This window comes from Halichoerus grypus, chromosome 14 (assembly GCF_964656455.1).
Source record: "Halichoerus grypus chromosome 14, mHalGry1.hap1.1, whole genome shotgun sequence".
Lineage (NCBI taxonomy): Eukaryota > Metazoa > Chordata > Mammalia > Carnivora > Phocidae > Halichoerus > Halichoerus grypus.
This window is the reverse complement of record NC_135725.1, coordinates 11886581-11912897: the sequence shown is the minus strand read 5'-3', so window position 1 is coordinate 11912897 and position 26317 is coordinate 11886581. Positions and strand designations below refer to the sequence as shown.

Below are 26317 nucleotides of genomic sequence, written 5' to 3'. Positions count from 1 at the left end.
CTAATTCACCTGGTTTAACCAGAAACCCCCATCATTATGTGAACACGGAATACATTATCACTGTGGGATACCTCCTAGAGTCTTAATGGTAAGATTCTCAGGAGCACGTTTTGAGAGGAACTTCTGCCCTACCTGATGGCAGGATCTACAGCCCCATAGGTAGACGCACCCCACTCCACCTGCAGCGTGGGAACCATGCCTTAACCCTACCTAGAGAACCAAACCTGAAGCCAGGGCAGCTAGACCCCTTGTCTTCCTTTCTCTCCACTACATCCCCAGGCTCCATTCCACCCTCACGCCCGCTGCATTTTCTGCTCTTTGGCCAGAAGACGGGCTCACCCGCTGAGCCCCAACTGAGCCACGGAAACTGCTTCGTGTCCACGCAGAGTGTGGCTTATGTCTCTCCATTCCTCCCACATTTGTGAAGCTCGTGTGATGAGCTCACAAATGCTGTTGGATGTTTTTCGGTCTATGCATTTGTGTAAGGAACATTCATTATCAGACATTCTCATATTTGTCTTTACTAGCTTGTCCCAAAAGATCAGATTTTTCTCTTTTATGGAAAGGTTTTCTTGAAAATGTCAAAAATCAGGACTTAATTGTAAAATTAAAATCTCTATCATTGAACCTTGGTGTAAGCCACATGATTTTCCATCTGACTCGGAGAAGTCTGTGATTAGTAAAGAGGATATGAACACTTACAGCAGGTTCTTCATGTAAACTCATGTGAACTTCATGAACTCATTTACTCCTCAAAATGGAGGGGGTGGGGAATCCTGTGAGGTAGGCATTACTAACCCTATTTACGGACAAACTGAGAAGTTTATAGAAGAGAAACTTGCCTAAGTTGCACAACTACTGGTTTGGGGTGAGACTTCCGGGTTTGAATCTCTATTCTGCCTCTTAACAGCTGTATGACCTTGAGCAAGTTAATTAGTCTCTCTGTGCCTCAGTTTCCACTTCTGCAAGAGGAGAATACTGTAGTGCCTACCTCACAGGGTTTCTGTAAACTTTCGAATTGCTCTGCACGTGAACAACTTAGAAGGATACTGCTCAGAGCAAGGGCTCAGTAAATGTCAGCTGGGGAAAGGAACGCTAGAATCGTCAAGAAGTTCCCTCGCGTGACTAGCCTAGAGAGGATGAACAGTAAAGGCTCAGTACACATTGCAGAGCGAGTGGGTGGACAAGTGCCACAGTCTGTGTCCTTTGCACCGCAGCTTCCTGGGGGGCAAGCCCTAATCAGTCCCATGAAACACGAGGACTTAAATGGAGGGTGTCATCCCTTGCTTTATGACACATGCTGGCTTATGTTTCTCCTGGGCTTGTCTGCTACCACAATTTCTCATTCCGGATCCGAGCCCCTACCAATGTCATGTGTAAATTTTAAATTATAATTTGTTTCAGGGCACCTGAATATCCTGTGTGGTTGAAAAGATGGTAGTACTTTGCGTAAAATACTTCTAACTCCATAAAAATTAATTCAGAATGCCCTTCATGAAACTCAGTTTGTCTTTTGAATTCTTTCCTCATCACCCATTCCAGTAAAAAAAGAGAATTTGGTCATTCCTTTGTAGTGGACTTATTTTCCTTTGAGAGGACCCTTTCAGATCCCTGTTCCTTAGAGTGAAGAATTTTGACCAATAGCTGGTAGGTTTTGGTATCAAAAATAGTAGAAATTCTTACATTCCTGGCAGGTGATTTCAGGGGAGGTGGTAGAAAACACACACACACACACAGTAGGGTCTTACAGCAGTCATTTATCGTGAGGATTAGAGCTGATGCAGATGAGAACACCCCCCAGCAGGACTCTTGGATTCCACATAGGGATCTGCGTGGTGTGGTGGAGCATTGGCGTGGGGCCACTCTTCAGACGCAGACCCATTTCCACCATCACACGCAGCAGTTAGGATACCCCTTGCACCTGCTGCCTTCTGACCCTTCCAGAGCAGACTGTTCACCATGGATTCATGACCACCAGGAAGAGCTCTGGGGTGGCTGTGTGGGGACAGGGCTGCCCTAGTTTCCTGGCTATACCAGAGATTAAGTACGTGGTGTTTGGATCGCTGACTCATCCAGTTTCTCCACAGTGAGGTAGAACAGACAACACATTTGACTTATTAATGAAATAGAGGTGTGCTGCTGGGAGCAAAGGGGCTTTTCCACAGGTGAGTACCAAGGAGTGTGAGAGAGCAGACGATCTTCCACCCACCCCCATCACTACAACAGTGTTCGTGGTTTGGCCATTGACTCACCATTATTCGTACAAGATCTGTGTGTGTCTAGCAAGCCTTACCATAAGCCAAGAAATTGTATTCCGGCTTAAGTAAATTATAATCTTGTAACAACAAACACAAATGTCGTGTTCATAATGCACCAGGCACTGTTCTAAGAGCTTTGCATATATTTATTTTATCCTGAAAAGAGCCCCGTGTTTATCCTCATTTTACAGATGAGGAAACTGAGGCACTGAGACAGGTAGCAGCTTGTGCCAAGTCACACAATTAGTGGGTGACAGAGCCAGGATTCAGTTTTAGACAATCGGCTGCAGTCTCTCTTTTTTTAAATCAACTATGTTAGCTTCTTATGAGCAAAGAGGGGAATATTACATCTGTTTCTAATTAGGAATAGGCCATATTAACATTACACAAATTTAAAGCAAGAATTACTAAAGATAAAGAAAATAAAAAGATCAATTCAACAGGGAGACATAAGCACCTTAAGTACATACATACCTTATACCATAGATAAAAAATAGATAAAGCAAAGATTGGCACAGCCAAAAGGAGATACAGACAAATCCACAGTAACCGTTGGAGATTTTAACACACCCCTCTTAGTAAATTTTAGAACAAGCAGACAAAAAAATCAAGTACATAGAAGATTTGAATAGTACCCTTAACCAACATAATTGACCTCGTTGACAATTGATAGAACACTGTTCCCAACAACTGAAGAAAGCATCTTTGAAGTCCACCAGACATTCACCACAGTCGGTCATGTTCTGAGCCATAGGGCTAAGACTTAGCACAGTTCACAAGGTTTGGAATCAGGGTATGTTCTCTGACCACAGTGGAATTAATTCAGAAATCAGTAACAAAAAGATAACTGGAAAATCCCCCAATGTAATAAAATTAACACAATTCTAAATAATCCAAAGTTGAAAGGAAAAATCCCAGGAAATTAGACATTTTGAAGCGATAATTGTGACATATCAAAATTTGTGGGATACAGCTAATGTGGTACTTGGAGGGAGATTCACAGCTTTAAATAAATATATCAGGGGAAAAAAAGTTTAAAAATCTGTAATTTAAATTTTCATCTCAGGAAGCTAGAAAAAAAAATCAAATTTAACCCAAAGAAAGTAGAAGGAAATTAAGATGTAGATGGAAATCAATGAAATAGCAAACAGGCATACAAGAAAATCAACAGAACCAAGTTGGTTTTTTGAAAACATCCATTGCTGTTAACATTTCCTTCTTTCTATGGCCCCTGCCACCTACTGAATTTTGAGTTAGGAAATTGTAGAGTAGGATTTTTTTAAAGTCTGTCCTCCTCACGCAGAAATGCTTTATGCCACTCTTGATATTAGTTTGTCGATGCCCTTTCGACTTTGAAAATTCTTTTCTAACTGTTCTCCTGTCTCTGTTTGTTCCATGCTAAGCAGATGGCCCAGAAATTAGCCAAAAGCAGAAAGAAGGTGCAGTACAAACAACTTCCATCAGCTTGGTGTTATGCCTGTTCTTTTCGTTTATTTATGTTTTGCCTTTTTATTATTTTGTGTTTTTGTTTTCTGCATCCAGCAAGTTTCTGTTCAGATTTCTTTTTGAACCGCCCCATTAGCCAACGTTTCTCAAAACTTAGTTGCCTAAAGTGGCTGTTTTCTGTTGCTCATTAGTCATTTCACATCAGAGAAACAACAGGGTGCAGATTGGAGATGCTAAATGAATCCTGCGGTAGCGTGAAAGTTCCCACCATTGAGGAGCATTAATGTGGCAGGGACTTGGGTCTGTTCAATTACAGTCATGTTTGACTTGTGGATTTTGTCAGATTGCTGGATGCAAAAAAGAAAACTCGCTAATAACCACCCTGTGCGGAGTTAAACCCTAAATGAACCAGACGGAGGCGCTTTTTTGGTTATGGAGCTTCTAGGTGCTTATGGCTGCCCATGGGGTGTTGAGGCATTTGGGGTTACTTCTTAATGGGGTGGCTTCAGGAGTGGGGACTGCTTCTGTGTTGCTGTGGTGGTGTATGAACATGAAGACCCTCTTACCAGAACTGCATCCAAATGACGTCGTTTGCACCTGCTACAAACGTCGTCCCCCATCACTTGGCCAGGGGCAGACTCTAAGTGACTTTTCCACGGTCTTGGGTTATGGGTCAGTTGCCCTTATTCTTCAGCCTGTTGGGCTCCAAAAGCCTTGCTGAAAGGGCATTCATGATCATTGCTCGGAGAGTCAAATCGGCAGTGAGTTACTGCTTCCGTAGGGGGAGACGCAGAGGGGATGCGGCATTTCTCCCTATGAGCTGGCAATGCTAACGCTCATCCGTGAGTCCATCCTCTGTGGTCCCTTCAGCTCTGACCGTCTAAATCTGGAGTCCGCGCTGCCGTTCTGGTGACTGTGTCTCAGTGCCTGTGTGTGTGAGCTACCCTTGCTGTGTACTTGAGTCGGGGTAAGGCGTTAAGCTTTCCCTTGCTATGCATTTTTCTTCTCAGGCTCCTGAAGGTGAATCTCAGCCAATGACCGAGGTGGATCTCTTCATTTCTACCCAGAGAATCAAAGTACTGAACGCCGACACACAGGTATGCTGGCCTGCCCCCTGTCCCAGGGGTGACGTGCCCAGCCCAGCATGGCAGCTCAGAGTCCGTGCCCGTGTCCCGAGAGCCGCTGTTCTCAGCCGCCGGCTTCCAAACATGCTGGAAGATTACGTCTGCCGTGCCTGCTGCTGGGGGCCGGGGGGCGCGGGGGCAGGGGCTGCTCTGGGACCGTTCCCTTAAAGATCAAAGGAACAAACACACCGTGGATGTTGTTTGCTAATAATCTCGTACATCTTTATGAGGACATTCATTAACTTGAACAGATTAGCCTTTTGAGAAATTGTGTTTAAAATCACACAGATACAGCCATCACCCATGCATCGTTTTACCTTATTCTTTTAACTTCTCCACCAGAGATTCTACTGGTTATAAAGTGACTGAAATTTTTTCCCCACGTGCCACAGACACTTCCTGCTCTGGCTTATTATCAGCCGAGCGACCTGCCCCCAGTCCTGAGTGGGTGCGTGTAAGGCTGCCCACGGTCCACGTGTGGACTGCACGTGACCAGGCGGTGGGGTGGCAGGCTCTCTCATGGGCCGTCAGATGCTGCGCGGGACTTAGCATCCTCTCCCTTGCGCCCTCCAGGAGACGATGATGGACCACCCTCTGAGGACCATCTCCTATATAGCAGACATTGGGAACATCGTCGTGCTGATGGCCCGCAGGCGGATGCCCCGCTCCAACTCCCAGGAGAATGTGGAAGCCTCCCACCCATCCCAGGATGGAAAAAGGCAGTACAAGATGATCTGCCACGTCTTTGAGTCTGAGGATGTAAGGGTGCCTCCCCTGATGTCCCTCCGGGTGACCTGGGCTGCCCCTGGGTGGGCCAGATTCTCTCTTTCTCAGAACCTGAATCGGTCTCATTAATCATACATGAAACAAGTATTTAGTGAGCACCTACTATGTGCCAAGCACTCTTTTAGGGCTATAAGGCTGAATAAATAGCCGAAGTATTCATCATGAGGCTTATAGGGAGACAGAAAATAAAATAGGTAAATATACTTAATATAAAACTAGATAGGAGTTTTATAAGGAAAAATAACACTGGGATAAGAGCTATGTCAGGTGAGGTAATCAACAAAGCCTTCTCTGAGGAGGTGATATTTAAGGAGAGACCTGTATCAACTGAGAGAGGGGAAAGAGCAAGTGCAAAGGCCCTGAGGCAGGGACCTGCTGGTGTAGTTTGAGGACAGCTTAGTATGAGAGACAAGTAGAAGGAATGTGGTCAAATGGTCAGACCAATGGGGGCCCCAGGAACATCTCACCTGGGCATGAGGGCATTTGGGGAGGACAGTTCTTGGTTGTGTAGGATTGCCCTCCAGACCACAGGAAAGTGAGGATTCCTGCTCCTACCCCCCGGGGGCAGGAGTACCACCTTGCTGCACCAGCACCAGTCACAAAGTCAGTGATCCCCAACTCCCATCTTTCCAGGTGATGTGGTCAACAGAGAAAATTCATTTACAACAGGGGCAGGGCCCCTTCTTCTGTTTGGCTTCTTACCCCTGTCGTCCCTGGAACTGCTGGAGAGGCGTCCAGGCTTCAAGCTGCATTAGCACCGAGTTTCTCCTAAAGCTTGTCAGGCCTTAGAAGCTCCCTTGAGGGCCAGGGCCACAGCCCCAGGAAGGTCTGAAACCACAGAGCTCCCCCCCGTCCCCCGCCGCCAGGAGGGCCGTGTCGGTGCCACCGACTGTGATTTTCCCCCTGCCACCGCGGAGTAAGCTCTGTTTCTCATATTGAGCAGAGAGCCCTTTGCTCCTTAAAGAAAAATTGCCTGTGGTCGCCTTGGCTCCTTCCAGGAGGCCATTCTTCTCCAGGAGAGCGTTCATCTAGCTGCAGTAAATTGCCTTCCTGCAACAAGTCAAGAGGCGGAGGCCAGCTGCTCTTCCCCGGGGACTCAGAGCTGTCACAGCTGCGGCCGCAGGGCCCGGGAGATGCTCACGCTTTTTGCCCTTTTACTGGTCTGCTTCTCTAGAACACAGGCCCCCGGGGACAAGATCACGGAGAGGGCGGAGAGCTTGAAGTGCCTCTCCCAGCCATTCTCCCTGCTCCTCCTTTAAAGCCTCAGGCCAAGCACGCAGACTGGGAGCGAATGAGTTTTGAAGTTTGTCAAAGTTTTGGAAGTTGAATTTAGAAACTTAGGGCTCGTGTCCTGCAGGCTGGTGGGAAGGTGGAGTTAGCCCTGCTCCCCAGGCATGCGGATGCCCACGGCCCTCTGCCGCCTCCGCCTGGCTTGCAGCGTCCAAGGAGGGGTTGTGTTTCCTCAGAGTCCCGGACCGAAGGGAAGGATGGGCAAGCAAGAGTTAGGACAGCAGCGGGCCTGGGGATCTTACCCGTTTGCTTCCGATGCAAGCATCGAGGAAGAGCGCTGGCTCCAGAGCTGGGAGAGCTGGTGTGAAATGACAGTGCCCCCCTCCCTGGGCCGCCGCGTGGCCCCACAGCAACAGCCTGTGCGCTTGCCCCGCGCATCCGCCCGCGACGCGTAGCTTGAGAGCTGACCGTGCTCCCGGCGCGCTCCCCCCCGTCGTGCTCCCGGCGTGCCCCCTCCCGCGGTGCTCCCGGCGCGCCCACTCCCGCCGTGCTCGCGGCGCGCCCCCCCCCGTCCTCCTGGGCAGCCCCCCCGTGCTCCCGGCGCGCGCGCCCCCCCCGTCCTCCTGGGCGGCCCCCCCTCCACTGTGCTCCCGGCGCGCCCCCCCCTCGTGCTCCCGGCGCGCCCCCTCCCGCGGTGCTCCCGGCGCGCCCACTCCCGCCGTGCTCGCGGCGCGCCCCCCCCCCCGTCCTCCTGGGCAGCCCCCCCGTGCTCCCGGCGCGCGCGCGCCCCCCCCCGTCCTCCTGGGCGGCCCCCCCTCCACTGTGCTCCCGGCGCGCCCCCCCCTCGTGCTCCCGGCGGGCCCCCCCCACCATGCTCCCAGCGCGCGCCGCTCATGCCCCCCCCTCTTACTCAGGTCGCAGGGCGGTGCGTCCTTGTTGTGGCTCGTGGAGTTGAGAAAAGTTCTGCACAGCCACGGAGCAGTTCTGATTTCACCGTCCCTTAGGGGCGTTTAGCCAAACTCCGTGCAGGCGAGGAAAGGAAGAGGAGGTTAGAATTGCGTGTGTGTGTGTGTTTATAACATTACTCTGGAGATTTTCGTTGTTTTTCTACGGAGAGGCAGTCCCACGTGGTGGGTGCGGGGGTGGGCTTTGGAATCCATCTGCCAGGATTCAGCCCCCGCGTCACGCCCTTCCCAGGGAGTGAACACCTTAACTGTCATCCTCTGTTCCCTGCCTGTGCAGTGGGGACGATATAACAGACCTACCATTCCGCAGTCTAAAGAGCTCTGAGAGGGGTGTCTGCGTGGCTCGGTTGGGTAAGCGTCCGACTCTTGATTTCGCCGCAGGTCGTGATCTCAGTGTTGTGGGATCGAGCCCTGCATTGGGCTCCGCGCTCAGCGTGGAGTCTGCTTGAGATTCTCTCTCTCCGCCTCCTTCTGCCCCTCCCCACTCATGCGCGCGCCCTCTCTCTAAAATAAATAAATCTTAGGGGGGCGCCTGGGTGGGTCAGTTGTTGAGCGTCTGCCTTCGGCTCGGGTCGTGATCCCAGGGTCCTGGGATCGAGTCCTGCATCGGGCTCCCTGCTCGGTGGGAAGCCTGCTTCTCCCTCTTCCACTCCCCCTGCTTGTGTTCCTGCTCTCGCTATCTCTCTGTCAAATAAATAAAAATCTTTTAAATAAATCAATCTATCTATCCATCTATCTATCTATCTATCGTTAAAAAAAGAGCTCTGAGAAGCAAAAGGGATTTTTGTAGTCAGTCAGCTGATAAACCTGCCCGAACTGCCATGAGACAATTTATAGGATTTGTCCAGCTTACCATGAATCTTACACATTTTGCTGCAGGAGTATTACTGATTGTTTATAGGGCACTTCCCCAGGTTCTAGTGGGGTTTTTAGGCAATGTATGATAGATGCAGCTTTTACCTCTGTGATACACAGAAATTTCTAGATTCTGAAACATGGCCTCAAGAGCTTAGGATGAGGGCCTGTGGCTCCGTCCTGCTTCCGTCAGTCGTAGGCTTGATGTCCAGATTGCTGCAGCGGTCCTCGGATAGCTTTTAATGCACCACGGACACGTGAGAAGTGCCCGGTGGCTGCTGGCTGGCCGAACCCATAGCCTGGATGACTTAATGCGGGAAGACGCTGTCAAAGCACAGTGCCGGAGAAGGAACCACGGAAGCAGCGTTCCTGTCCTGTGAGCTGTGTGACCTTGAGCAGGTTCCTTCACGTCTCTGGGCCTCAGTCTCCTCACCTGGAAAATGTGGGGCTGGACTCAAGCAGGGCTCCCAAGGGGGCCCAAACCCCCTTTGTACAACAGATGTGATGCCCCGTTACTGTCCTGAGATAAAATTCATAGATAATATAACCTCCCATTTTGAAAATTTGTTCACAAGCAGAAGTATTGCCATAAATGTAACACAGAGAAAAAAATAAAAGGAAAGCAAAGCTAAAATAAAGTTGTCCTTCCTACAGTATACAAGTGCTTGCGCCCAGCCTCTCTGGAAGGAATAGCAGAGCCATCAGATGCTTACACCTACTTGAGTAATAGGCTTCAATGTGAGAACATGGTATTTCTCTGACTATCGTAAACACTTCTGTTTGACATTTTGAATTGAGGGCTCAATAAGAAAATCGATCTGCAGACCACACACTCCTGTAGGATTCCCTCGCTGTGCGGCAAACGTGGGCTGACGGCACTGTGATTTGCTGGCCACCCAGATACCACAAACAGCATTGATGCTAATGATTTTCCAAAGTCACAAAGCTTATTTCTGGTAAAGTGCTGGACAAAGCCAATCATCATCATCTCTCACTTTACACAGCAGCTGTATTCTTGGAACGTTCCATGTGAATTAGAGCCAGGCAATGAATGCCTTTGTGTTTTACATAAATTGAAGTTGAGTCCTGGCCTCAGATGGTTTGCTCCTGGTGTTACATGCGCGAGCATCCGGGGGGACATTCGAGAATCGTTCGGGTTGTAGGATGGCTCATCATTGTGTAGGATGGTCCTTCACATGGCCATAAGTCCAGCATCTCTGACTCATGTCCCCTGAATGCCAGTAGCCGCCTTGGGGTCACTGTCCTAATGAAACATGTCCCTAGTAATTCTGAGCATGGGCTCTGGCAGGGATTCGTGCCACGTGTAGACCCACTGGCCCAGCTGACGCCTGGGGCTCCCAGTCCTGCTGCCCCGTTGACCTCTGTCTTCCCTCTCCGGCTACTGTCTAGGCCCAGCTGATCGCACAGTCCATTGGGCAGGCATTCAGCGTGGCGTACCAGGAATTCCTCAGGGCCAATGGGATCAACCCTGAAGATCTCAGCCAGAAGGAGTATAGTGACCTGCTCAACACCCAGGACATGTACAACGATGACCTGATCCACTTCTCCAAGTCGGAAAACTGCAAAGATGTAGGTACTTCTCTGAGCTCAGCCAGCCGGGCAGAAGGCCCAGGAGTGTGGGGTGGCCCTGCCGTGGAAGGAAGGTGGAACAGTTTTGGGGGGTGGGGGGGCAGGGGGGAGTGTAGTTGGCAGGATGTTGCTGAGGGCTCGGACCCATCTCTGGCTCCCTTCTCATAAGGCCCTGTCATTAAAGACCACCATGGAGGGCTGTCCCCACGGTGGGGCATCCTCTGCTCCTGGCAGTCCTAAGCTAAGTTTGGGGTGGGTTCCAGAGGTGAACAGGACCTGAACCCCGCCCTTACCAAGCCCACCATCTAGGAAAGGGCACGGAGAAGGTAAGTGATGGTGCTGGACACAAGCACTAGTCAGAGACCCCTGTGCGCGACAGAAGAGAGCAGGGGTCGGGACTCAGGTGATAGATGCTGTGCAGGGGGCAGCCCCGCAAGTTCAGACAGAGCTTTGGAGGAGAACGTAGCCATCTGAGCTGGTCTGGAGGTACGGGTGTTCTTCGGAAAGCGTGAAGGATTTGAGAGGGCTGGGCCAAAGTAACGGAAGCAGGAAGGTCAGAAAGCTCAGGGATTGTCTGGGGAGCCATGGATGAGACAGCCCTGCTGGAGCACAGGGTGTGTGTGGAAGAGGACGTGAAGAGGCCCCCACAGGGTTCAGGTCAGAACTGGGGGCCTTGAAAGTCTAGCTGAGGGGCTTGGGCTTTATCCAGTAGACAAAAGTACCTTGATGAGAAAGCGATCTTTTTCTTTGGTGATGTAGGTTAGGTGTCCTCCGTTCCCTAGAAGCAGAGCCTGAGACAGGGACTCTTGTTGAAGGGGTTTTGGGGAAAGTGTCCTCAGGAAGAAGCGAGTGTGGGCAGCAGTGTGGTGGGGACGCTGAGGAGGAACGTGGCCTTGCTGGAGGGATGAGCTTCATTCTGATCCAGAGGAGGCTCTGGGTGGGCGCCTGGGTGGCTCAGTTGGTTAAGCGACTGCCTTCGGCTCAGGTCATGATCCTGGAGTCCCGGGATCGAGTCCCGCATCGGGCTCCCTGCTCGGCGGGGAGCCTGCTTCTCCCTCTGACCCTCCTCCCTCTCATGCTCTCTGTCTCTCATTCTCTCTCAAATAAATAAATAAATAAATCTTTAAAAAAAAAAAAAAAAAAAAAAACAGAGGAGGCTCTGGGTCACAGATCGCAGGGCGGGCTTGTCCCACCTCGGGTCAAAGGGTTTGGCAGGCAGGCAGTCACTGACACCAAGGTCAGACTGGGGTGTCTCGGTGCGCTCAGGCCACCTTAACAGACTACAGCAGACCGGGCCGCTTCACAACAAAAAACGTATTGTCTCACTGTTCTAGAGGCTTGAAGTCCAAGATCAAGGTGTCCACAGGGTCAGTTCCTTCTGAGGGCTGAGGGGCAAGGGTGTGTTCCAGGCCCCTCACCCTGGCTCGGAGAGAACGGTCTTCCCCCTGTGTCTTCACCTTGTCTCCCGTCTATGCTTGTATGTGTCTGCGTCCATACCTCCCCTTCCTGTGAGGACACCAGTCATCCTGAATCAGGGCCCACGCTAAAGACCTCATTTTAACTTGATTGCCTCTGTAAAGACTCTGTATCCAAATCAGGTTATATTCTGAGGTCCTGGCAGTTTGGCCTCCAACATACGAATTTTGAGGGCAACACAACAACCCATCATAGGGAGTGTCTCCCGTTGGGCAGCTCTCCAGAGTAGCGGCCGGCCGCGAGCTTCATCGGCCAAGAGAAGGGACACCAGCCTGAGAGGGGCTTTGTCAGGCCCCAGCAGCCGCCACAACGGCGTGTGTTCAAGCCTATGTGTATCCGTGACTACGAGTAAATAAATAATACGCTCTTTGTCGGAGGCTTCCAGAAAGTGTCTTGCCCCTTTGTAGTGTCTCTGCAAACCTTCGCCGACTGCAGGTATCCAAACCTGACCTCTGTCTTCTCTGCCCTGCCAAGGAAGGCCACACAAAATTATGCCTATCTAGAATATGGTCTTCTACGTGCACTTCCGACCTTCTGGTTGTGATAACCTTAGTATCCCTTTTTCTTTTCCTTTCTCTTCAGCTTGCTTCTTGCAAAGAAATGTTTCTATAATGTCTATTTGTTTATTTTTAATTCAAGAATCTTAAATGTGGGAGGGAATTTGTGAAGCTCTGTGGAATGGGGCAGCCTGTGCATAAAATCCAAAAGCTATTTCTGGAAACCGTAATGCACCACCGACGTCCCCACCCACACAGCCTCTCTTCCCGCTCCCCGAGGACTACGGGAAAAAAGCACCTGGTGTCCTTTGTGTTCATCTGGCCAAGGCAAGATTGCTCATGTGGAGCAAGCTTTACAAGAAATTATACGAACCCTGTGTTACATCATTTCTTACCAAATGCCATGGAATCGAGAGAAGACAGGACTTGTCTGGGTCAGAACCATCAAGGAAATGCCTTTCTCCTATAGTCAAGACAGGAAGTTGGGGGGAAGCTTTGATTTGTGCCCCTACTCTGGGTGGTTGCTGATTCAGGTTTTTGGTTTTGTGTTTTCCTTTTAGGTCTTCATAGAGAAGCAGAAAGGAGAAATCCTAGGTGTGGTGATTGTGGAGTCTGGCTGGGGGTCCATCTTGCCAACTGTGATCATAGCCAACATGATGCACGGAGGGCCTGCCGAGAAATCAGGGAAGCTGAACATCGGGGACCAGATCATGTCCATAAACGGCACCAGCCTGGTGGGCTTGCCCCTGTCCACCTGCCAGAGCATCATTAAGGTACCTGGAAGTGGGAGAAGATGACTAATGTTATACACCTCAGATGGATGATGTGTGACTGCTTTTCGGTCATTCATATCATGAACAGACACTAAGTGTCGGGCCCACAGGAGGGAGGACACAGATGAAGGCGTGTGCTCGCACTCAGTAACTCACCAAGTTACTAATACAGGCTCCTCCCTGAAATCGTTCCTAGATCAAAGACAGTATATTTGGCTCACATAACACCACTCTCCGTACTGTGCCCCTTGCAGGCATCACTAATCAATCACAGCACTCTCTTTTCCTAAGCCTAGATTCAGCCTTAACTGAATTTCCTGCCGCTCGGTAATCCAGTCGCTTAGAGTCAGATAGATGTACTTGAGGTGATTGGCCATCCCTGTTGGAAATCATGGAAATGCTTCAAGTTTGAGAGCACGGTTTCCTTCGTGGTGGCCGTGGCTGTGATCCAAGGGAGCGTGTCATCCCCTGGAGCTTGCATAATGGGATCCACACGTGCCGTGAGAAGGGGGGACTTCTGGTTCAGGCTGTGTGCTCCCCGTCACACCGGAGCGTAATTACCTCTTGTTCAGCCCGAACGGACACTCTTGCATAAGGCTGAGGATAGCTACTCACGTGAGACTAAAACGTATCTGAGAGGAGGAAATTAGTGTTCTTCCTAGAAATCAAGCCCCTGCGTGTGTGGCGCTTGCTGATGGCTCGGCCCTACAGTAGGAGCATTCCGCCTTCACTACAGCGGATGTCGGCCTCAGCTCCATGCCAGGCACTGAGCCCCACAGGCAGACTGGGATCCCTCGGGGTTTCCTGAAGGCCTGGGGGCTAGAACTTAGCTCTGTGTGTGTATCTGAGAGAGAGAGGGGAAAATGAATGAATCCATGCAATAGTTATCCTAAACTAAGGAAAATCACAAAAGCCAACATCCATGGCTGAGCAGTCCGAGGCTGGGAAGTCAAAGTGAATGTGTAAAGGACGCAGGGATAGGTGCCTCTTTGTTTTTAATGAAACAGATCTATTCTGATGCCTCAAAAGGTTATCTTACCCAGAGAAAAAAACAGTCCTCTTTGGCCTCATTTAATTTCTTTTTGTTACATCTTACACTTAAATAACTTCTATCCCTTCTTAATATACATCAAAGATTAAAGAATGTAGGGGCACCTGCCTGGCTCAGACAGTGGAGCGTGTGACTTCTGATGTCGGGGTCATGAGTTCAAGCCCCACATTGGCTATAGAGGTTACTTAAAAAAAAAAAGATTGAGGAACCCGCTTCGAATGTCCGTTTTCATTCAGACACGTTTAATTGGGCCTCCCTTAGGCTGAGCTGAACTATGGAGAAGCCAAAATGTTAGCATGCATGTGGAGGATGATTCATAATTAAAAGGGTTCAGTGTTGGGGCGCCTGGGTGGCTCAGTCGGTGAAGTGTCTGCCTTTGGCTTAGGTCGTGATCTCGGAGTCCTGGGATCGAGCCCCATGTCGAGCTCCCTGCTCAGTGGGAAGTCTGTTTCTCCCTCTCCCTCTGCCCCTCCCCGCCACTCATGCTCACTCCTTCACTCTGTCTCTCAAATAAAATCTTAAAAAATAAAATAAAATAAAATAAAAGGGTTCAGTGGACCCTAATAGCAACATAGAGGTGAAGTGCTATAAGCATGCAGAGGGAGGAGAATTTTCTCTGATTTTTTTTTAAATTTCATTTTATTATGTTAACCACCATACATTACATCATTAGTTTTTGATGTAGTGATCCACAATTCATTGTTAGCGTATAACACCCAGTGCTCCATGCAGTACGTGCCCTCTTTAATACCCATCACCAAGCAACCCATCCCCCTACCCCCTCCCCTCTAGAACCCTCAGTTTGTCTCTCAGAGTCCATAGTCTCTCATGGTTCATCTCCCCCTCCAATTCCCCCCCCTTCCTTTTTCCCTTCCTACTATCTTCTTTTTTTTAACATATAATGTATTACTTGTTTCAGAGGTACAGGTCTGTGATTCAACAACAATCCTACACAATTCACAATACTCACCATAGCACATACCCTCTCCAATGTCTATCACCCAGGCACCCCATCCCTCCCACCCCCCACCACTCCAGCAACACTCAGTTTGTTTCCTGAGATTAAGAATTCCTCACATCAGTGAGATCATATGATACATGTCTTTCTCTGATTGACTTATTTCTCTCAGCATAATACCCTCCAGTTCCATCCACGTCATTGCAAATGGCAAGATCTCATTCCTTTTGATGGCTGCGTAATATTCCATTGTGTATATATACCACATCTTCTTTATCCATTCATCTGTCGATGGACATCTTGGCTCTTTCCATAGTTTGGCTATTGTGGACATTGCTGCTATAAATATCAGGGTGCACATACCCCTTTGGATCCCTACATTTGTATCTTTGGGGTAAATACCCAGTAGTGCAATTGCTGGGTCGTAGGGTAGCTCTATTTTCAACTTTTTGAGGAACCTCCATACTGTTTTCCAGAGTGGTTGCAACAGCTTGCATTCCCACCAACAGTGTGAGAGGGTTCCCCTTTCTCCGCATCCCCGCCAACATCTGTTGTTTCCTGACTTGTTAATTTTAGCCATTCTGACTGGTGTGAGGTGGTATCTCATTGAGGTTTTAATTTGTATTTCCCTGATGTCGAGTGATGTTGAGCACTTTTTCCTATGTCTGTTGGTCATTTGGATGTCTTCTTTGCAGAAATGTCTGTTCATGTCTTCTGCCCATTTCCTGATTGGATTCTTTGTTCTTTGGGTGTTGAGTTTGATAAATTCTTTATAGATTTTGGATACTAGCCCTTTATCTGCTATATCATTTGCAAGTATCTTCTCCCATTCTGTTGGTTGCCTCTTTGTTTTGTTGACTGTTTCCTTTGCTGTGCAAAAGCTTTTTATCTTGATGAAGTCCCAGTAGTTCATTTTTGCTCTTGCTTCACTAGCCTTTGGAGATGTATCTTGAAAGAAGTTGCTGTGGCCACTGTCTAGCATATTGATGGATTCCTGTCTCACATTGAGGTCTTTAATCCATTGTGAGTTTATCTTTGTGCGTGGTGTTAGAGAATGGTCAAGTTTCATTCTTCTGTATATAGCTGTCCAATTTTCCCAGCACCATTTATTGAAGAAACTGTCTTTTTTTCGATTGCATAATTTTTTCCTGCTTTGTCGAACATTATTTGACCATAGAGTTGAGGGTCCATATCTGGGCTCTCTATTCTGTTCCATTGGTCTATATGTCTGTTTTTGTGCCAGTACCATGATGTCTTGGTGATCACAGCTTTGTAATATAGCTTGAAATTGGGCAACGTGATGCCCCCAGCTTTGTTTTTCTTTTTCAACATTTCCTTGGCGATTTGGGGTCTTTTCTGATTCCATACAAATTTTAGGATTGTTTGTTCCAGCACTTTGAAAAATGTCATTGGAATTTTGATCGGGATGGCGTTGAAGGTATAGATTGCTGTGGGTAGCATAGACATTTTAACAGTGTTTATTCTTCCGATCCATGAGCATGGGATGTTTTTCCATCTTTTTGTGTCTTCAATTTCTTTCATGAGTGTTCTGTAGTTCCTAGAGTATAGATCCTTTACCTCTTTGGGTAGGTTTATTCCGAGGTATCTTACAGTTTTTGGTGCTATTGTAAATGGAATCGATTCTCTAATTTCTCTTTCTACAGTTGCATTGTCAGTGTATAAGAAAGCAACTGATTTCTGTGCATTGATTTTGTATCCTGCCACATTACTGAATTGCTGTATGAGTTCTAGTAATTTGGGGGTGGAGTCTTTTGGGTTTTCCACATAAAGTATCATGTCATCTGCGAAAAGAGAGAGTTTGACTTCTTCTTTGCCAGTTTGAATATCTTTTATTTCTTTTTGTTGTCTGAATGCTGTTGCTAGGACTTCTGGTACTATGTTGAGCAATAGTGGTGAGAGTGGGCATCCTTGACGTGTTCCTGATCTTAAGGGTAAGGCTCTCATCTTTTCCCCATTGAGGATGGTATTCACTGTGGGTTTTTCGTAGATGGATTTTATGAAATTGAGGAATGTTCCCTTTATCCCTATACTCTGAAGAGTTTTAATCAGGAAAGGATGCTGTATTTTGTCAAATGCTTTTTCTGCATCAACTGAGAGGACCATATGGTTCTTCTCTCTCCTCTCATTAATGTGTTCTATCACATTGATTTGCAAATGTTGAACCACCCTTGCATCCTGGGAATAAATCCCACTTGGTCGTGGTGGATGATCCTTTTAATGTATTGTTGGATCCTATTAGCTAGGATTTTGTTGAGGATTTTGGAATCCAATATCAGCCTGAAATTCTCCTTTTTGATGGGGTCCTTTGCCTGGTTTGGGGATTAAGGTAATGCTGGCCTCATAGAATGAGTCTGGAAACTTTCCTCCTGTTTCTATTTTTTGAAACAGCTTCAGGAGAATAGGTATTATTTCTTCTTTGAATGTTTGGTAAATTCCCCAGGGAATCCATCAGGCCCTGGACTCTTGTTTTTTGGGAGGTTTTTGATCACTGCTTCAATCTTGTTACTGGTTATTGGCCTATTCAGGTTTTCAGTTTCTTCCTGTTTCAGTCTTGGCAGTTTATAGGTTTCCAGGAAGGCATCTGTTTCTTCCAGGTTGCTTAATTTATTGGCATATAGTTGTTGATAATAATTTCTTTTTTTTTTTTTTTTTTTTTTTTATTTATTTGCGAGAGAGAGAATGAGAGACAGAGCATGAGAGGGAGGAGGGTCAGAGGGAGAAGCAGACTCCCCGCTGAGCAGGGAGCCCGATGTGGGACTCGATCCCGGGACTCCAGGATCATGACCTGAGCCGAAGGCAGTCGCTTAACCAACTGAGCCACCCAGGCGCCCCGATAATAATTTCTAATAATTGTTTCTATGTCCTTGGTGTTAGTTGTGATCTCTCCCCCATTTCATTCATAATTTTATTAATTTGCGTCCTTTCTCTCTTCTTTTGGATAAGTCTGGCCAGTAGCTTATCAATCTTATTCTTTCAAAGAATCAGCTTCTAGTTTCGTTGATCTGGTCTATGTTTCTGGTTTCTAATTCATTGATCTCTGCTCTAATCTTAATTATTTCTCTCTTAATGTGTGGCTTAGGCATCATTTGTTGCTTTTTCTCTAGTTCTTTAAGGTGTAAAGTTAGTTGGTGAATTAGGGATTTTCCTGTTTTTTGAGTGGGGCTTGGATGGCTATGTATTTCCCCCTTAGGACCTCCTTTGCAGTATCCCATAGGTTTTAGACCAATGTGTTTTAGATCTCATTGGTTTCCATGAATTGTTTAAGTTCTTCTTGGATTTCCTGGTTGACCCAAACATTCTTGAGCAGAGTGGTCTTTAGCTTCCAAGTGTTTGAATTTCTTCCAAATTATTTCTTGTGATTGAGTTCCAGTTTTAAAGCATTATGATCTGAGAATATGCAGGGAATAATCTCAGTCTTTTGGTATCGGTTGAGACCTGATTTGTGACCCAGTATGTGGTCTATTCTGGAGAAAGTTCCGTGTGCACTCGAGAAGAATAAGTATTCTGTTGTTTGAGGGTGCAATGTTCTGTGTATATCTGTGAGGTCCATCTGGTCCATCATTTAAAGCTCTTGTTTCTTTGTTGATTTTCTGCTTAGATGATCTGTCTGTTGCTGAGAGTGGAGTATTGAGGTCTCCTACAATTAACGTGTTATTATCAATATGACTCTTTATTTTGGTTAACAGTTGGCTTATGTAGATGGCTGCTCCCATGTTGGGGGCATAGATATTTACAATTGTTAGATCTTCTTGTTGGATAGACCCTTTAAGAATGATATAGTGTCCTTCTGTGTCTCTGACTACAGTCTTTAGCTTAAATACTAAGTTGTCTGATATAAGAATTGCTACCCCAGCTTTCTTTTGATGTCGGTTGGCATGGAAGATGGATCTCCATCCCTTCACTTTCAGTCTGGATGTATCTTTAGGTTCAAAATGAGTCTCTTGTAGACAGCATATGGATTGGTCCTGTCTTTTTATCCAATCTGCAACCCTGTGCCGTTTTATGGGAGCATTTAGGCCATTCACGTTGAGAGTGATTATTGAAAGATATGAATTGATTGTCATCATGTTGCCTGTGAAGTCCTTGTTTCTATAGATTGTCTCTGTAAATTTCTGTTCTATATCCCTCTTGGGGTCTTTCTCCTTTTATAGAACCCCCCTTAATATTTCTTGCAGGACCAGCTTAGTGGTCATATATTCTTTCAGCTTCTGCCGGTCTTGGAAGCTCTGCATCTCTCCATCCATTCTCAATGACAGCCTTGCCAAATAAAGTATTGTCTGCATGTTCTTTTCGTTTAGTACCCTGAATATGTCTTTTTTTTTTTTTTAAGATTTTATTTATTTGACAGGGGAGAGAGACAGCGAGAGAGGGAACACAAGCTGGGGGAGGGGGGTGGGAGAGGGAGAAGCAAGCCTCCCGCCGAGTGGGAGCCCAATGCAGGGCTAGATCCCAGGACCCTGGGGTCATGACCTGAGCTGAAGGCAGAGGCTTAACAACTGAGCCACCCAGGCGCCCCTAGCAAGATTATTCTTGATATATTGTTGAAATAATCTCAGAATGACTTTTTTGTGTTGTATTATTATGTAACTGTTTATTACATGTATCTGTAATATCTTTGTGTCCCTAATTTAGCATTTGTACTACTATATTTATAAAACTAAAATGGGAACCTTACTCTACTCCATCCTTTAATAAAGTAAATCTTTGAGGCACCTGGTTGGATCAGTCGGTTGAGCGTCTGACTCTTGATTTTCACTGAAGTCATGATCTCAGAGTTCTGAGATGGGACCCAGCATCAGGCTCTGTTGGGGCCTAGAGCTTGCTTAAGATTCTCTCCCTCTCTGCCCTGCATTCTCTTTCTCTTGTAGGCCTGTTGAGAAGATTAAGATATGTAGAATGAGTTTACCAGTTCTGGCACATCAACATGCAGTAAATGTTGTCAGTGTTGTAGAGTGCCACACGTCCTGCGGTATATTTACAGGAATATCCTATCCTGATGTCACATAGGGCTGTCAGACACCTGAGGTCCTGATGGGGGCAGATTTCTCACTCGGGTAAAGGCATCTGAGAATGCCATACAGACTGTTCACCAGCCACTAATTTTCTGTCTTTAGGAGGACCCAGGATGCCCCACTCTCAAGTCATCCTGGGGCTGCCTCTGTCCAAAGCCCACGGCTGTCCCCTCCGCACATGTCTGGAGCTCTGCCAGGGCGCTCCCGCCAGAGCAGAGGCCGCAGGGTAAAGCTTAGTACCCTGAATATGTCTTGCCAGGCCTTTCTGGCTTGCCAGGTCTCTGTGGATAGGTCTGACGTTATTCTGATGTTCCTCCCTCTGTATGTAAGGAATCTCTTCCCCCTAACTGCCCTTAAGATGGTTTCCTTGGTTCTAAGATTTGCAAGTTTTACTATTACATGCCGGGGTGCTGGCCTGTTTTCCTTGATCTTGGGAGGGTTCCTCTCTGCCTCTAAGACACAAATGTTTGTTTCATTCCCCAGATTAGGGAAGTTCTCAGCTATGATTTGCTCAAATATATCTTCTAGTCCTCTCTCTCTCTCCACCCCCTCAGGGATCCCAGTAATTCTGACATTGGACCGTTTCATGGTGTCACTTATTTCTCTGATTATGTTTTCGTGGATTTTGAGTTGTTTCTCCTTGGCCTCCTCTTCACCCTTCTTTTCTATCAGTTGGTCTTCTAGATCACTAATTCGTTCTTCTGCCTCATTTACCCTAGCTGTTAAAGTATCTAGTTTAGATTGGATCTCATTGATAGCATTTTTAAGTTCTGCCAGTTCAGCTTTCATTTCTGCCCTTAGAGATTGTATGTTGCCATTAATCAGTTTCTCCGTTTTAGCTATTGTCTTCACAAGTGCTACCCTGAATTCCATTTCCAACATCTTGGTTATATCTGTATCCATTTGTAAATCTGTGGCAGAAGTCAGTCTCTGAGTCTCCTATTTTGGGGGTTCCTCCTCCTAGTCATTCTGTTGAGGGGTGGTTGAGGGAATGTACGGAGTCCAAATTATTGACCACAACCCAAGCAAGATGCACCTGTTTTATAGGGACCTTAGGGTTGTCGGCCTCTTGTTCTCCCAGCCTGTCTTCTGCAGGGAGGGGCCTGCCGTGCTGTTACTCAGGCAACCCTGTTTGGGCAGAGTTGTCCTGCCCCCTGTGGGGGGGATGGGCTCAGTGAAAACCGGTTTTGGGGGGCTTTTGTTCTCTGGCGACTTTCTGCGTCTCTTCCGAGAGTCAGAGTAGAAGAGATGGTTTCCAACCCTCTGCCTCAGAACAGAGATCACAGTCTGTTCTTCAGTAAGCTCTCCAGGCCACACTATCTCCGTTCCTGTCTATGCTGCTAAAAACTGCAGCATCCTGGGTTGTGCGCCCATCAGCTGGGCTCCCAGTCCTTGCCTCCCGGTCAGGGCACGTCTCTGCCATTTGTGCTTCTAAAACCGCCAGTCGCCCCCAGTTTGCACACGTGGCTCCCCTGCTCTGGGTTTCCGTCGGGGAGCTGCCTGAAAGTCCGTTCCCTGCCACCACTGGTCTGCCAGTCTGTGCCTGGTCCCCAGCTCGGGAGGCTGTCACTCACTGGTGGTGCAGGATCCACACGGCTCCCTCCCCCTTCCATTTATCCTCTGATATCTGCTTGCGGAATCACGGCTCCCTGCTTTATACCTTGAAACCAACTGCCTGCAATATTCTGTTTGTAGAGATCCAGATATATCTTCTTACATCTCAGGCTGATTTCATGGGTGTTCAGAGTGGTCTGGTAGATATCCAGCTGAATTTTGGGGACTGGTTGGAATTGAGTATTCCTCTCCCCCCGAGTATTCTGTAGTTTTCTGAGTACAGATTCTCTGCTTCTTTGGTTAGGTTTATTAGATATCTTATGGTTTTGGGTGTAATTGTAAATGGGATCGACTTCTTAAATTTTCTTCTGTCTTGTTGGTGTATAGAAATGTCACTGATTTCTGTGCATTGATTTTATGTCCTGCCACTTTGCTGAATTCCTGTATGAGTTCTAGCAGTTTTGGGATGGAGTCTTTTGGGTTTTCCACATAAAGTATCATATCATCTGCAAAGAGTGAGAGTATGACTTCTTCTTTGCCGATTTGGATGCCTTTTATTTCTTTTGTCTGATTGCTGAGGCTAGGATTTCTAGTAGTATGTTGAGCAGCAGTGGTGACAGTGGGCATGCCTGCCATGTTCCTGACATTAGGGGGAAAGCTCTCAGTTTTTCCCCATTGAGAATGATATTTGCTGTGGGTTTTTCATAGATGGCTTTTAGGATATTGAGGTATGTACCCTCTTTTGCTACACTCTGAAGAGTTTTAATCAAGAAAGGATATTATACTTTATCAAATGCTTTTTCTGCATCTATTGAGAGGATCATATGGTTCTTGTTCTTTCTTTTATTAACATATTGTATCACATTGATTTGTGGATGTTGAACCAACCTTGCAGCCCAGGAATAAATCCCACTTGGTTGTGGTGAATAATCCTTTTAATGTACTGTTGGATCCTATTGGCTAGTATTTTGGTGAGAATTTTTGCATCCATGTTCATCAGGGATACTGGCCTGTAGTTATCCTTTTTGATGGGGTCTTTGTCTGGTTTTGGGATCAAGGTAATGTCGGCCTCATAAAATGAGTTTGGAAGTTTTCCTTCCATTTCTATTTTTTTGGAACAATTTCAGCAGAGTAAGTATTAATTCTTCTTTAAATGTTTGGTAGAGGGGCACCTGGGTGGCTCAGTCATTAAGCATCTGCTTTCGGCTCAGGTCATGATCCCAGGTTCCTGGGATTGAGCCCCACATCAGGCTCCCTTCTCAGCAGGAAGCCTGCTTCTCCCTCTCCCACTCCCCCTGCTTGTGCTCCTGCTCTCACTCTCTCTCTGTCAAATAAATAAATTAAAAAATCTTTTTTAAAAAATCTTTTTAAAAAAATGGTAAAACTCCCCTGGGAAGCCATCTGGCCCTGGGCTCTTGTTTGTTGGGAGATTTTTGATTACTGCTTCAATTTCCTTACTGGTTATGGGTCTGTTCAGGTTTTCTGTTTCTTCCTGGTTCAGTTTTGGTAGTTTATACATCTCTAGGAATGCATCCATTTCTTCCAGATTCTCTAATTTGCTGGCATAGAGTTGCTTATACTATGTTCTTATAATTGTTTGTATTTCTTTGGTGTTGGTTGTGATCTCTCCTCTTTCATTCATGATTTTATTTGGGTCATTTCTCTTTTCTTTTTGATAAGTCTGGCCAGGGGTTTATCGATCTTATTAATTCTTTCGAAGAACCAGCTCCTAGTTTCGTTGATCTGTTCTACTGTTCTTTTGGTTTCTATTTCATTGATTTCTGCTCTGATCTTTATTATTTCTCTTCTTCTGCTGGGTGTAGGCTTTATTTGCTATTCTTTCTCCAGCTCCTTTAGGTGTAGGGTTAGGTTGTGTATTTGAGACCTTTCTTATTTCTTGAGAAAGGCTTGTATTGCTATATACTTTCCTCTTAGGACCGCCTTTGCTGCATCCCAAAGGTTTTGAACAGTTATGTTTTCATTTTCATTTGTTTCCATGAATTTTTTTAATTCTTCTTTAATTTTCTGGTTGACCCATTCATTCTTTAGTAGGATGCTCTTTAGCCTCCATGCATTTGAGTTCTTTCTGACTTTCCTCTTGTGATTGAGTTCTAGTTTCAAAGCATTGTGGACCAAAAATATGCAGCGAATGATCCCAATCTTTTGGTACCGGTTGAGACCTGATTCATGACCTAGGATGTGATCTATTCTGGAGAATGTTCCATGGGCACTAGAGAAGAATGTGTATTCTGTTGCTTTGGGATGGAATGTTCTAAATATATCTGTGAAGTCCATTTGGTCCAGTGTGTCATTTAAAGCCTTTATTTCCTTGTTGATCTTTTGCTTAGATGATCTGTCCATTTCAGTGAGGGGGTGTTAAAGTCCCCTACTATTATTGTATTGTTGTCAATGTGTTTCTTTGCTTTTGTTATTAATTGGATTATATAATTGGCTGCTCCCATGTTAGGGGCATAGATATTTACAATTGTTAGGTCTTCTTGTTGGATAGACCCTTTAAGTAGGATATAGTGTCCTTCCTCATCTCTTATTATAGTCTTTGGTTTAAAATCTAATTTGTCTGATATAAGGACTGCCACCCCAGCTTTCTTTTGGTGTCCATTAGCATGGTAAATGGTTTTCCACCCCCTCACTTTCAATCTGGGGGTGTCTTTGGGTCTAAAATGAGTCTCTGGCAGACAGCATATTGATGGGTCTTGTTTTTTTATCCAATCTGATACCCTGTGTCTTTTGATTGGGGCATTTAGCCCATTTACATTCAGGGTAACTATTGAAAGATATGAATTTAGTGCCATTGTATTGCCTGTAAGGTGACTGTTACTGTATATTGTCTCTGTTCCTTTCTGGTCTGTGTTACTTTTAGGTTCTCTCTTTGCTTAGAGGACCCCTTTCAATATTTCACGTAGGGCTGCTTTGGTGTTTGCAAATTCTTTTAGTTTTTTTTGTCCTGGAAGCCCTTTATCTCTCCTTCTATTTTCAATGACAGCCTAGCTGGATATAGTATTCTTGGCTGCATATTTTTCTCATTTAGTGCTCTGAATATGTCCTGCCAGTCCTTTCTGGCCTGCCAGGTCTCTGTGGATAAGTCTGTTGCCAATCTAATGTTTCTACCATTGTAGGTTACAGATCTCTTGTCCCGAGCTGCTTTCAGGATTTTCTCTTTGTCTCTGAGACTTGTAAGTTTTACGATTAGATGTCAGGATGTTGACCTATTTTTACTGATTTTGAGGGGGGGTTCTCCGTGCCTCCTGGATTTTGATGCCTGTTTCCTTCCCCAAATTAGGGAAGTTCTCTGCTATAATTTGCTCCAATATACCTTCTCCCCCCTCCCTTTCTTTTTCTTCTGGGATCCCAATTATTCTAATATTGTTTCGTCTTATGGTATCACTTATCTCTCGAATTCTGCCCTCGTGATCCAGTAGTTGTTTATCTCTCTTTTTCTCAGCTTCTTTATTTTCCATCATTTGGTCTTCTATATGACTAATTCTCTCTTCTGCCTCATTTATCCTAGCAGTTAGAGCCTCCATTTTTGATTGCACCTCATTAATAGCCTTTTTTATTTCGACTTGGTTAGATTTTAGTTCTTTTATTTCTCCAGAAAGGGATTCTCTAGTATCTTCCATGCTTTTTTCAAGCCCAGCTAGTATCTTTATAATCATCATTCTAAACACTATTTCCGACATCTTACTAATGTCCATATTGATTAGGTCCCTGGCATTTGGTACTGCCTCTTGTTCTTTTTTTTGAGGTGAGTTTTTCTGTCTTGCCATTTTATCCAGAGAGTAGATGAATGAGAGAACAAAATGCTAAAAGGATAACAACGACTCCAGAGAAGTATACACTAAACATATCAGAAGAGACCTGAAACTGGGGGGAAAAGAAAGGGAAAGAAAAAAAAAAATATGATCAGGCTGGTGAATAGATGAGAGCCACACACTAGATTTTGGGTGTATTTTCGTCTGTTAGAAGAAGCTGCCTCCTAAAATTTTAAAGAAGGAAAAACTTATGTATGTACAAAAATAAGGGTAAATATGATGAAGGGATGGAATATGACTATAAAGATGAAAATTATAAAAGATTTTATAAAAGGAATTGATAAGTTGGTTGAAAAAATAAAATTTAAAAAAATAATAAAAGGGATAGAGAATGTGATCAGGCAGGAGACTAGAACAAAGCCATACACTAGAGATTTAGGGTATATTTTGGTCTGTTAGAAGAAACTGTATCCCAAAATTTTAAAGAGAGAAAAACATACACATATATATATACACACACACACACACACACAAAATAAGGTTAACTACAATGAAAGGATAGAATATGACTCTAAAAATGAAAATTAAGAAAGATTTTTAAAAAGGAATTGATAAGATGTTTGAAAAAGGGGAAAAGAAAATAAAGAAAATTTAAAAAATTAACTTTGAAAGACTAAAGAATCATGGTAAAAAAGCCATGGATTCTATGTGCAGTATTCCCCTAGTGCTGGAGTTCTGCCATTCTCATTGATCAGTAAACTTGGTCTTGGCTGGCTGTTCTCGCTGATCTTCTGGGGGAGGGGCCTGTTGCCGTGGTTCCCAAATGTCTTTGCCGGAGGCGGAATTGCCCCGCCCTTGCCGGTCCGGGCTAAGTAATCTGCTCGGGTTTGCTCTCCGGAGCTTTTGTTCCCTGCAAGCTTTCCGTCCAGCTTTGGAGGCCAAGAGTGA

At 46.0% G+C, this 26317-nt stretch overlaps 1 protein-coding gene across 3 annotated transcripts in view; it reads left to right on the top strand.

Annotated features, from left to right (window-relative positions):
* The window catches only part of APBA1 (amyloid beta precursor protein binding family A member 1), a 197884-nt gene that overhangs the window by 163862 nt on the left and 7705 nt on the right, over window positions 1-26317 (top strand). For 2 of the 3 annotated variants that reach the window (XM_036117893.2, XM_036117891.2), the window contains 5 exons: window positions 3665-3697; window positions 4715-4801; window positions 5402-5587; window positions 10075-10254; window positions 12788-13000. In XM_036117893.2, the coding sequence (XP_035973786.1) occupies window positions 3665-3697; window positions 4715-4801; window positions 5402-5587; window positions 10075-10254; window positions 12788-13000 (699 nt within the window). The remainder of the gene's footprint in view (window positions 1-3664; window positions 3698-4714; window positions 4802-5401; window positions 5588-10074; window positions 10255-12787; window positions 13001-26317) is intronic. The other variant, XM_036117892.2, reaches the window with a different exon arrangement.